The sequence below is a fragment of the Lepisma saccharinum genome, chromosome 28 (genome assembly GCF_977018435.1).
Source record: "Lepisma saccharinum chromosome 28, izLepSacc3.1, whole genome shotgun sequence".
Classification (NCBI taxonomy): Eukaryota; Metazoa; Arthropoda; class Insecta; order Zygentoma; family Lepismatidae; genus Lepisma; species Lepisma saccharinum.
Window position 1 is genome coordinate 24517576 of NC_139256.1, and position 12798 is coordinate 24530373.

General features: G+C 39.1%; 1 protein-coding gene across 1 annotated transcript; it reads right to left on the reverse strand.

Moving 5' to 3' along the window:
• Window positions 1-3434: 3434 nt before the first annotated feature.
• LOC145980788 (uncharacterized) lies at window positions 3435-11821 on the reverse strand. The gene is made up of 3 exons (XM_083113870.1): window positions 11737-11821; window positions 5013-5802; window positions 3435-3586 (listed from the first exon to the last, which is right to left on the reverse strand). Exons 1-2 carry the CDS (start codon window positions 11746-11748, stop codon window positions 5017-5019), a joined length of 798 nt encoding a protein of 265 aa, XP_082969996.1. The 5' UTR covers window positions 11749-11821; the 3' UTR covers window positions 3435-3586; window positions 5013-5016.
• Window positions 11822-12798: the final 977 nt, after the last annotated feature.

The following is a 12798-nucleotide window of genomic DNA, read 5'->3' on the forward strand; positions in this document are numbered from 1 at the left end:
AAGAGTACGTACGTATGTTATGATGTTCTTCTGAACACACCAAAATGTTAACCTCATTTCCACGTACTTCACCTCGGCAATTGCAGTCTTCCAGGCCGACGAGGCTCTGGCGTCTAAACCTACGGCCAGCACAATCCTTTGTAGTGTTGCTTGATTTGAGAATTTGTTTCTAAGTTCACTTTATGCACAGATATGCTAATCCGGAGTGGACTTACAGTTTCAAGTTAGATCCGAATCACCTTGTGCCTCCACATGGTATCGAACCCGGGTCCCCTTGATCACAAGGCGACGACGATACACTAAAGCCATCGGGGAGGCAGGTTACCTTTGTATGGTTGTACGAGTAAGTTCTCCTGTGTTTTACTCATAAGAATATATGTGTTGAGTGCCCCAGAACAGCCTCTGTTTTTACCCTGGATAAGGAGATTTTAAAGACACGCATGACTTGACCTCGTATAATGTGACGGGTGTAATAGCCTAAGTGCTGACGTATACATAAATTTTCATATCAATCAATCAATAACATTCTTCCATGAACATCGGTAACATTTAAACAAAATTCATGACTGGTTATAATACTACTACAACATAAACAACAACTAATAATAATAATAACAACAATACCAATAACAATTATTATTATTATTATTAAATGTCATTGCATGTATATAGCAATAATATACTATTCGATAGTCAATACCAGTTACAATACGTGTAATTAAATAGGAGTAAAAACGCATCCTGCAAGAAAGATTCGCTGCATACACTACATAATTCATTAGTTTTATATGAATTCTAAGGTGAAAACAAACAAGTGTAATACGTCAAATTAAAGTTAAGTGTTTGTGCTACAATTTTTGTTTGGAACATTTTCTTCTCAGATGCCTAGATTATTAATAAATTAATGATAAACATAAAATTAATAGTAAAAAATACGATTTTTTAACTAATCCGTGATTAACTACTTAACGGTTGTTTATATCGAAAAACATAACATGACATTAAATATAGAACACATATTAAGCTTTCATTAAAAAAAAAAGATCGTTGAGATCGAACCGTTGGTTCCAGATATATAGTTGTTTTTTAAATGTCAACATCCGTCATCTTGGATTGGCCGCCATTTCTATTAGCTACCACTTTGAGATGGCAAGCATGTTTTTTTTTGTATCCTTAGACAACCATTTAACTGTGGTATAAAGAAGAATTAGTACCCCCAAATTATACCGAAATCTTGATTTTGACCACTTGCCCATAGACTACAAGAGTTTTAAAAGCTGCATTCTGAAGCTTCAAACAATACTTTTGCCGCAGCAACTTTAACAGTTAAATTTGCTAAAGATATGGCGACATCTGCTCGCTCGATATCACTCAAAATCCGGCCGCCAATCACGTTGCCCGCCACGTCATGGACAGAAAATCAAAGGAACCGACGGTTTGTAATTCCTCAATTACTGCGTGACCATGGTTAAGAATATTGTGACCCCTAGAATTCCTACAAGGTACCTACAATTTCAGTTACAACTTCTAGATTAAATAATGTCAGATTTCTAGTTACACAGGGTAATCGAAAATAATTCATCCGATTTGAAATGGCCAAATGTTTTGTTCTGTTAATGCCATGGTGTCAAGTGATGCACGAGAATAAAGAACGTTTATAAGATCCCATATAACGGTGAAAGATCCCAGCACTTATGCTGTAACTCTCTCAGCTTGCAGTGCAAAGGTGAATGGAACGGAACAGGAAAAGGATTTCTGTGTGGTTCAGTTGGTCTTCCAGGCCACCTGTTATGAAATCATGTGATTCGTTGGAGGTTGTTCGCTTTATATCCGACCATTTTTGACGGGTACTCACCTTAAGAGATACCGCGCCGCCACCACCGATCATGTTCTATTGGACCCCCAGCATTGTGGACTATCGCCCGGCATCGCAGTTTCCATTGCAGCAAGCTCCGGCTCAGGGCAGGCATGGGAATTCTGTCCCACTCCTCCCTGCAAGCGTTCCATAGACCATCCAGGGTGCGCGGGCGGCAATGTTGAAGACGTCGTTTCAACAGTCCAAATGCGCAAAAATCCATTGGACTGGCATCTGGGCTTTTCACAGGATTGTCTTCAAACGGAATGACACGAATTCCTAATTCCTCTGCCATTTCCTGATAAAAACGTAGTAATGTTCTGGCGGTATGACTCGAAGCCTTGTCCATTACCTGGTTCGCGTCCATTCCATACAATTGTGGGATGTCTCTCCGAAAGATAGGTGTCAGAATGGAGTCTTGGAAGTATCTGGCATTCACCTTCACGTTTTTGTCCACCTTGCGTATCATCAACTTACCCTCATATCCGAATCCCGTCACAAGCATAAAGCCACGAGGGAAACTTTCCCTGCACTGACGAACAAAGTTGCTGCCCCCCTTAGCACTACGGGTGACACTTTGCTTGCAGCTCTTCTCCTGGTGGTTTTCGTGGGTGAATGTTTCGCAAGGAAAGCCTGTTGTGTGTAACGGGCCACGTAGCTTTCGCAGTAGTCACCCCGAGTGTTAACCCATTCTCCCGACACTGTTTCACAATGCGTACGTATGAAAACTTAGCATGGAAAAGGGCCATTACGTAACCCTCCCAATACCGGTTGATTTTCGGCGCCATTTCATAACATTCACTACCAACACTCGCGCACCTACAAGGTCAGACACAACACTGCTCCCGCCAGCAGACCCATAGTTCTAGCATGATACGCCAGGTGGCAGCACCGAATCGAAAATGGTCGGATATAAAGCGAACAACCTTACTGTACGTTGAATAGTCTGTATACTTGGCACCATACACACAACTATGCAAGAATTCAAGTACCGTATTATTTTCTGTCATGCAGTCTGTGACAAGTGGCAAGCTGGACCATGTGTGTGGTAGGAGTTTGACTATCGTCTCGATACTGAGTGAAGTTACAAAGAGCACTTGTAAAGTATGCGAAAGTTAAAGGTTTTCGATATTTAAATTTTTTATTTGACGATGAAAAATTGTCATAAACCAGCTTTAAACAATTGTTAATAGTTACTGTTTTAATTAGTTTAATTTTAGAAACTACATAGGCAAAATAAAAATATTACGGAAATGTACTTCCAATTATTCAAAGTGAGTGTGTAACTTCGTAACACTTTAATAGAGCTAATATTAATAAGGAAAATGCTCAAACGTTCGTTACTACACTACAAAGAAAGTGAGCAAGGTGAGGCTATGTTAGGAGAAAATGAGTCAGTGACATCTGTTGTTTAAAAAATCTATTAATTTCTAATGAGTTTACTTATACCTAGAAACCGTTAATTCCGAATGACAAGAACGAAATAAGCTAAGTTTTGAGATGTGCATTAAAGTCTAGAAGCAGGAATGAAGACAGAAACGTCGAATTGAACTGTAGTTCTCTTTATTTCGTAAATCAATATGAAATAACCACACATGGTCTACACTAGAATATCTTGTATGAGGCTTCAATAGTTATAACACTTATAACCTTATTTCAGTATGCATGCTCTTCTTAAAAGTATGGTAAGCATCCATTTCCATCCTTTCCTTTAGTACATCGCTTCCGAATCTGAAATACAGTTTAACAGAAAATTTTACCACAATGTTATGATTTGCACATGAAAAATACATTTCGGACAAAAACAACAGATGGCAGCATTTTATTTTGTAACGTATGAACCTAGTTTGTGAAATATAAATGGATCAATATGTACCTTTTATTTGAAATTAAATATTTTTCATTATAGTTTGCTACTTTTTTTTCCTTTTTCAAATCTGAGTCGCATTGTTCACTTATGGAATGTATTTGCAATGAATAATCATGTAAAATGTGCCTAAGTTTTTTCCTGTGCCTAGAGCAATTCCTTATTCAGTTCAATCATAAAGCTTTGATATGGTAAGGTTTTATGGTGAAAGTGCAAAAAGTTTATTTTTTTTATATTAAATGTTTTGTTATGTATGAAAATATCGTTATCGTTTGTCCGAAGTGACGTCAATTAGTGCAGTTCGAAAGAGCCAATTAAACGAGCAGTCGAGCCGCAGCACACAGTACGCGACAGTGCACGCTTTTTCACAACACTGTTCGCTTGCTGTTCACTTGTTTGAAATCATGGAAGTCATGTTGGTTGTAGTTCTACTATGGTGTGGAAATGTAAGTACACGAACATCTTAAAATGTTATGCCATTTCTGTGGTGAGACATAATGTGTTGTAAGTTTTATTTACTGACCGTATTAGGCGCTGCAGTCGAAGTGTAATTCGAAATCTTTTCGCTGCAAGACATGAGCTGCTAGACCATTCTTGAAGGATGCTTGCTTCATGTACGACCGATACTCTTTCGGCATTTTGATCGATCATAGGGTCTGCAGAAAATCTAATTATCCTGGAAGTTATACAAAATTCCAACTTTCCATTGATTTTGTACTAATTTTGTGTGTAAAATCTGTGTTGTGTGATTACATAAATGGTATTTTATATATTCTGGTGTATGTTTCAATATTTTGAAGCACAGCCCTGGTACATTTATGCTTATAATTTGAGTAGAATACTAACTCACCAATATTAATCAATATTTTGAACAACTTTTACTTGTTACAATTTTAAATCATCGGTATCGGTGGGTATCGGTATGGGTACCGGTTCAGAGAGGTATCGGCTCAATCCTATGCCCTGTCTCAGTTTTCTCCGGAGCAAGGCCACGCATAGCGGCAGAGAAGGGGCGGAATCGAGTAGGCAGAGTAAAACAGTGCACTCTGCTGCGATGGCTGGTAACTGCAGTCGCTTTCCCCCTCCACGCAATCTCTTTCCTCTCAGGTGTTCATTGGTGGAGCCGTCTCGCGTCACTACTTGCGCAGAGTCTTGTTTCGGTTGGCCTGTTTCAGAGATAGATGTAACAGATTGCAGTTTAAAGTTGTGTAAACAAATCTCTATATGCTTCAGAAGAATTTAAATTAGGCAAATACATACGAGTTGAATAATATAAGTCGCACGCATTACCTGATCATTTCAGCAGATATTTAGACTTGGGGAAATAGCCTGCTGATGGGGGAAGAAGGCCAGCAATTCGACTGGCCGCTGTGGCAGCTGCTATCGACGCTTCCTTCGCCGCTGCTGCCCTCTGTACGGCAGCAGCTGCTTCCTTCGCGGCTACGATCCTCTGAGCAGCCGCTGAGGCTTCCTTGGCGGCCGCTATCCGCTGCGCAGCCGCTTCCTTCTCGGCAGCCAGCCTTTGCGCAGCTGCTGCCGATTCCCTTGCGACAGCTGCGCGCTGGGCGATCAGGGCCTGTTCCCTAGCGGCCGCTATCTTCTGAGCGACTATGGCAGCCGATCTTGCAGCGTTAGCTCTCTGGATGGCCGCGTCGGCTTCCTTAGACACTGCGTTCCTCTGCGCGGCCAGCGCTGCTTCCTTTGCTGCCGTAACCTGCCGCTGAGCCAAGATGGCGGCGTTCTTTGCAGCCAAGACGCGGTGCTGAGCCAATCGCGCTGCTTCCTTGGCCGCCAAAGCAGTTGCATCCTTCTGGGCAAGCTCATAGTTGAGATCTGGGTTCGAGGCCAGGTTGCCGTACGGCGACACGACTCCGGATGACGGCCAGGCGCCTACGGGATCGTAGGCCCATGGTCTTGGAACCACTGCAGAGCCAGCACCTAGCCACGGGCCTGGAAAGGCCACATCTGGACCGCCTAGCACATAGTCCAATCCTAGAGCTCCACGTTTTTGCTTCTCAGGTGCGCCGGTAGATGTCTCATTATTTCCATATGCAGATGTAGCAAGTAAAAGGGCAACAATCTGCAAAAAATAAGAGAATGTTTACAAGAATCATTTAAAATTAAATTGAATTAACAACAACAAGATCTGAGAAATAAAATTATGTCTCTATTGTCTACCAGAAATATTTTATGAAAGAACTTATGCGAGAAATGTGCTTTAGAATTAAAAGTTAACTTACACTATACCTTTCTTCTCGGTACTTGTGATCAGTCTGATAATTCGATTGGTATATTATCGTTGATTGATTGATTGAGCGGGTGTTTTAAGTGCATTTTATGGACAGTAAGGTCAATCGTGACTGGACCTACATTTTAAAGTGGGATCTTTTGTATAAGATTATACAAGGCATCCTTGATAAGTCCACGGTCTTCTTCTGAACTAAGGAAGACAGCACTAGCTATTGGACATAGATAGCAGTTGGAATAGAAATGTGAATTTCATTGAATTCTCCAAGAGTGATTTTCTTACTGATCCTCATGCTACGAAGCTCATAATTACATTATTTTACTAGATTGATTGATTCTTTTTATTTTTCTTCGTATTTGTGCCACTTTTGGCTAATTTGCGAAGATGGGGATGAGTGATTACATGATGAAATTGGGAGTAAACATCCTTAAGTAACCATAGTTACTGAAGCCCAGCATTGTTAACTTACAAAATATGTAGCAAAATATGCTAGAATGCGTACTGAAATACGTTACTTTCCTCACAGAAAAACAAAATGCATTTAACTAATGGTGAATGTACACAAGAACGTATCCACGGAAACCAGACCAAGGGAACATTAGAGCGCTAGTGATGGTTGCGTAGCTGCTAGGGGTTCTACGTTCGAATTGTGAGAAAATAATGAACTATTCATTTCGCTTGCTTTCTCTATTATGAACTTTTAAAAATATGTTTGTCAAACTCAGTTCACATTACAATTGTGTCTACGTCACATAGGGTAACTTCGGTGAATAACGCCAGGCGGGAAATAACGCCATTTCAAAGTTTCAACTCTTAAAACATGGACGCATGTAAAGTTAAGGTGTGACTCACCGTTGTGCGATAAACAATGGTGCCTGGTAGCATTGCTGATAATAACGGTTGCCATTATCGAGCCTTTATTTAAGAGAAACACTTTGAACAGTGTAGACGTTTGAGTTGAGTTTCGAGGAAAAAGGGTCCACATTTTCATCGCGCCGACAAAGGTGAGTGGTTTACTATTGTAGGATTAGATTTTAAATGTTAACAATGCTATACGTACACAATACGTTTATTACGTAAGTGAATGATGTGTGTACGGTTTTCATGGTCGGTGTCGTAAGTTTAGAACAGTTGGTTAAACTACAGTCTGTTGTTTCGGGAAATAACGCCATCATCGTGTCGGGGTATAACGCCACTCAATTTAAACTCAAATTTAAGGAAATGTTGATTTCGAAAATAGGTTTATCCTTGCTCAGTTACTTTCGAGGCGTACAGATATTTATTCTCGGATAATTTCCTCTTTCAGATGGCGAGGAAATGTAGAAATATACGGGCCAAATGGTCAGTGGATGACTTGAGGCAAGCTATGGCGGCCATCAAACAAGGGATAGAAGATAGCATGTGCTGCACGTTCCTCGCAGAACTTTGAGGGACTGGGTATCGCGAAAAGACAAAAAAAGACTTTTTTTTCTAATAACTTACTACAGTAATTATTTTTCCTAGTACAGTTTAGTAAAGAAAATGTGAATGTTTTACTTGTAATTAGGATAATGTGAATGTTTTACTTGTAATTATGAACATGGTGTTATTACCCCACAGGTCTGGAAATAACGCCATTTTGCATTAACACAGAACTTAGTATTTTATTGCTTTCATTATAACAGTGCAATCAATATTTTAATATTACACAATAGAGGAAAGTTCATTCTCCTATACATGTAAGTTTCATGTTCCTAACAATAAAAATGTATGAGTTCTAGAACGAAATGACCAATTGGTGGCGTTAATCACCGAAGTTACCCTATTCCATAAATCTGAATTTTGGATTGTTATGACTAACTCTATAACTCTTTAGCTTTCTTAAACCCGAAGGTTTATGGCTGCAGCAACACAAGCCTTCCATATGTCCCTAACCTGGGCAAGATCAATCCAATCTTTTCCATTCCTACCGATTTCCTTTAGGTCCATCTCAACGTTATCCCTCCATCTTCGACTTTGCTTTCGCACTGGTCTTTTACCGTCAGGTTTCCCAACAAGAATCCTAGAAACTATTCTTTCCTCTCCCATTCGTGCCACATGGCCTGCCCACCTAAGTTTTCTTGATTTAATTATTCTTATAATATCTGGACATGAATACAAATTACGCAGTTCTAAATTATGGAAGCTTCTCCACTCACCTGTCTCCTCATCCATTTTAGGTACAAATATTTTTTCTAGGGATTTTATTTTCAAACACACTTAATTTATGTTCCTCTTTTAGAGTAAGGGACTAAGTTTCACATCCATATAATACTACAAGTAAAATTACTGTTTTGTGTATTTTAAATTTAAGTTTCTTTGTTATTATACGAGAAGATTAAGATAAAAGTAACACGCATTTCTTGAATTAAGCCTGCTTTTTATCTCCTCCTTAATATAATTTTCATTTGTTAGTATTACTCGTAAGTACTTGAATTTGGAAACTGATTCAAGTAAGTTGTTATCAATAATTACATTTTGATTATTACCTAACAATTGGTTTCGGCCCATAAGCACATATTTAGTGTTATCTTTGCTAACATCTAAACCTATCTCTTTAGCTGCTTTTAAATATTATGTTAGCATTATTCTTAATTGTATTTATATCATCCCCTAGTAAGTCTGCATCATCTGCATATGCTAACAACTGAGTCAGACCGTTTAATTTTAGTCCTTCTTTAGTTTCTTTTATCTTCCTAACAGCATATTCTAAGGTAATATTTAAGAACAATGGATATAATGCATCTCTCTGTCTTAACCCATCATGCATTGTAAAGTACGTTTTGAGGTTATTCTAATTAATGTAATACATATGCAAAGTATTGTGACGGCCCCGTAGATCCGCGCAACATGATTACGGATGGTTATTAATTATAAATTTCATATTAGACAAGTCAATTTACGTATATTAACGGTTAAAAAAATATAGTAATGTCTTGGCCCGACGTTAATTATACTTCATGTTATTCATTTGGGCTAAACGCTGAATAAATTATATAATATTTGGAATTGTTACATTGATGTAGCAAAGAAAATCACTAATTATATATGTAGCAGTGCATATACCTAAACCATAAAGAACGAAGTTATATCTTCACCTTCGTGTTATAGGATCAATCTATTTATAAACTAATTTTAATCGTGTAAAATGATTAATAAGTGATCATTGCAGTATATAAACTAACAATTTAGCATCAGAGTTTTAATAGTGCAATTTCTCGATATCTAATATTTTTATGCGGTTAAATATGTTAGTACGGTATATAATTAAATAAATATCTGTGTTCAATTCATTACTACATCGATAATAGCTGATAGCTCCCTCTAGGGACTGGCTATGAAAGTATACGTTTGTGCACAAAAGTGCTCGATTTGTATGCATTTTGCATGTAAATAATGATAAGTAAAGCCTATTTGGAAGTACAGAATGCCACGTCACAGAGTAAATGAAAATAAAAGGAAATTATTTTTTAAGGAAACCGATTTGCGTAGATCTATGGTGACAGTGATAAATCAGTCGCCTGGTATTCAAGGGGTCCTGTGTTCGATAACTAGTGTAGGCCCATAGTGTTTTCGATCCCACTTTATGCTAGAGGTATTTCTGTGCATAAAATGGAATTAAGAAGAACTGAACTTTGTTCATGCGTAGGGTGGGGAATTCAGATTATTTAAAGGTGAAGGCACAACTGATCATAAAGTTAACTTGAATAAAAAACATATTTTTGTGTGATCAAATGAAGAAATAGTGGAAATAAGTGCAGATGAAAATGTGAAGGTAAGGAAGGAGACTGGGTTCGATTCCCAGGATGGGCGATTTCAGGAGGAAATTTTTCCAAGAATGTTCCTCTGGGGTTTACCCAGCCTCTAATAAATAGATACCACGGGGATAAAGGCGGCCGGAGCACGGTGCTGAGCGCATCACCTGTGCAAATGGTGCGATTGTGGGCGGGTCCCTATATCCACATATCCTCGTATATCTTCGCAGCTTTATCCATTATACAACTTACCCAGTTATTTACTCCGGGTGTCACTATTTTATTGATTGTATGCCTCGCCGATGGCGCAGTGGTAGCGTCGTCACCTTGTAATCAAGGACTCCCAGGTTCGATACCCGGTGGAGGCACACAGTGGTTCGGATTCCACTTTGAACTTAGGTCCAGTCCCGATTAGCCTTACTGTGCATAAAAGTGAGCTTAACTCCACGGTTTGATTAGGATATTTTACGTCGCTTTTCTGCCACTTCTAGCTAATCGCGGCGATGAAGATGAGCAATGCAAGGGACACTCACAAAGAATTTCAGTGCCGTATTCTGAAAAATTTTACCTGCTTTATCGCAATAATTATGTATTGGATATATTTGTTACATGTTAATTATATACAATGGAAAGGGACTTGCAATCTTCCCAACTGTTTGTCATCCCTGTCGGGAGATGGCGCCAGCGTTAATGTTTTTACCTTTTTGAGAAGAGCTGATCTCTTCCACTGTCTGTGAGGAAGCTTCTTTAAGTTTATTCTGACTTTTTAGTGTTGTGTCTGTCTTGGGCAGGTTGCTTTAGAACCTCGGGCTTTCAATTTTTCCCAAGGGGCTTTTTAAACCCCTTCTTTTAAACTTTATAGTAAGATTTTAGGTAAGAGGATATTTCCCCGTATACATTGAAGGGTGCAAGATGACCTAGAGTTCCGATGTACTCCAAAATTTTATTTGAATCAATCAAACAAACACCAGTGTAGGTATGCAAGTACATATTACGGTACTAATATAGTATAAGGGAAACACCTATAAATCATATTTTTTACATTGCTAACGTACTATTTTGGAATGCTGAACATTTCCTAAGGTGAAATAATGCATTTCTAACTAAGATAATGTCTATTTCTTACACTTACGAGTACTTACTGTTACTTGTTATTTAGATTCTGTAACACATTATGGCGGGCGATAGCGTACTGGTTCAGGGCGCGTTGTGCGAGTGGTTTGTCGATTTATGCAGTGTTGCAATCTCGTTCACCGGAAAATACCTACTTTCGTGCCCGGATATGAAATTATGCTAATACGTCGCAAACCATTGGCGTTAGCCTCACAAACCATTGACGTTAGCCCCAAAAACCATTGACGTTAACCCCAAAAACCATTTTCCGTAAGGTTAGGTTAGGTTAAGTTAGGTTAGGCAAGCATAGTTAAAAAAAAATTAAAAAAATAAAAATACTCGACACGTCATGTTCTAGTGAAAACACGGCGAGGCTGAAACACTGACTATGGGGTTGCGCCATCTTAACACATTGTACTCTCGTGCAGAAAGCAAATGGCGGCAGCAGAAACAGCGGGTCGGACAGAGATTTTCACAGAAAACGACATGATTTCGCATTAAAATGGATCAAAATTAGATTCACGAACTTCCACAACGTTACAGAAAATGATTTCCGTAAGTACTTTCTCCTGTAAATTTGAATAAATCCGTTTCCCTTATACTATAATGTTACCCATATTACAAAAGTACAAGTGCGGGAACTTGAAATTTTCCAGCACCATCTATATCTACGAAAAATGTTGGTTTATCGGTGATAAACCAGGTAACATGGACAATACGCCACTGAAGAACACCTGGGATTCGATCGCAAGACACCTGGCGTCGTAGTGCGCTGTGCTAACCACTCCCTCAAGGAGGTCGCAACTATTGCTAGAGAAAAGTAGCCTGTTTTCTACATTCAAAGCATCAAGTTGGCTAGTTTAAGACAGTCAGTACTTACCAAAATCTTCATTGTGATGGAATTCGCTGAGTGCTGGAACAGTGAACTGACTGGAATGTCCAGTGAGCTGATTTTTATACATCTCCGTCGCTGGAAAACGCCCTAGACTGTTGGTAACTGAAACTTCCTCGTTTGAATGTCGTGAATGAATCCAAATGATGATTTAATTAACGTAATCTGGGTGAGCATCACGACAAATTTCACTCGGACGAGAAATAACTTTCGTTTTTTCTGCATCTGGAAACTATTAATGAATCCTGATTGGGGAGAGGGCTTACACAATCCTGATTGGAGTTTGAAAATTACATGTGTCGTCGTGTCGTTGTCTCCACTTACCGAGATTCGGTTTCCAATTCGATTAGATCGATTCACTTCCGTTACTTCTGTCGTGGCTTCCATTTCCTGATTAAATGGAAATATTAGAGATGGACGATATCGGATATATCGTCAAGAAAATATCGTCACAGATGATACGATACGATATTTTTTCCGTATCGTGATATTGGCGATATCTCGTCTTCACGATATATTTCGCCAAATATCATGACGATATATCACTGACACCATATATATATATATCGCTAAATTATCGTCACGATATATCGCCGACACGATATATATCGCCAAAATATCGTGACGATATATCGTCTAGTTGATATCGCCAGGACGATATTTTTTCAATATCGCGATATATCCTCTCGACAGTATATCGCCCAACACTAGTGAATATCGAACTAGAGGCGTAACCAAAATGTGGGCTCTAGCCCCCTGCACAATAATAATTGATAGTAGAGCATACACAAAAGTTTTTAAAGTTTTTAGGTATCAGGGCAAAAGCGCATACCCCTCAAAGTATGCGGGTGGAGGTGGGCTCTTTCCGGGGGTTTCCCCCATTGTTTTTAGTCACACACCCCCTCCCACACACACACACACACACATAAGCACACACATATACAGAGTGTCCCAAAATAGTGTTTACACTCTTTGAACGTCAGTATCAGGAACACTAATAACAGCAAACAAAATGACCAGCATTAGCAGTAATACATTATGTGCAATCTG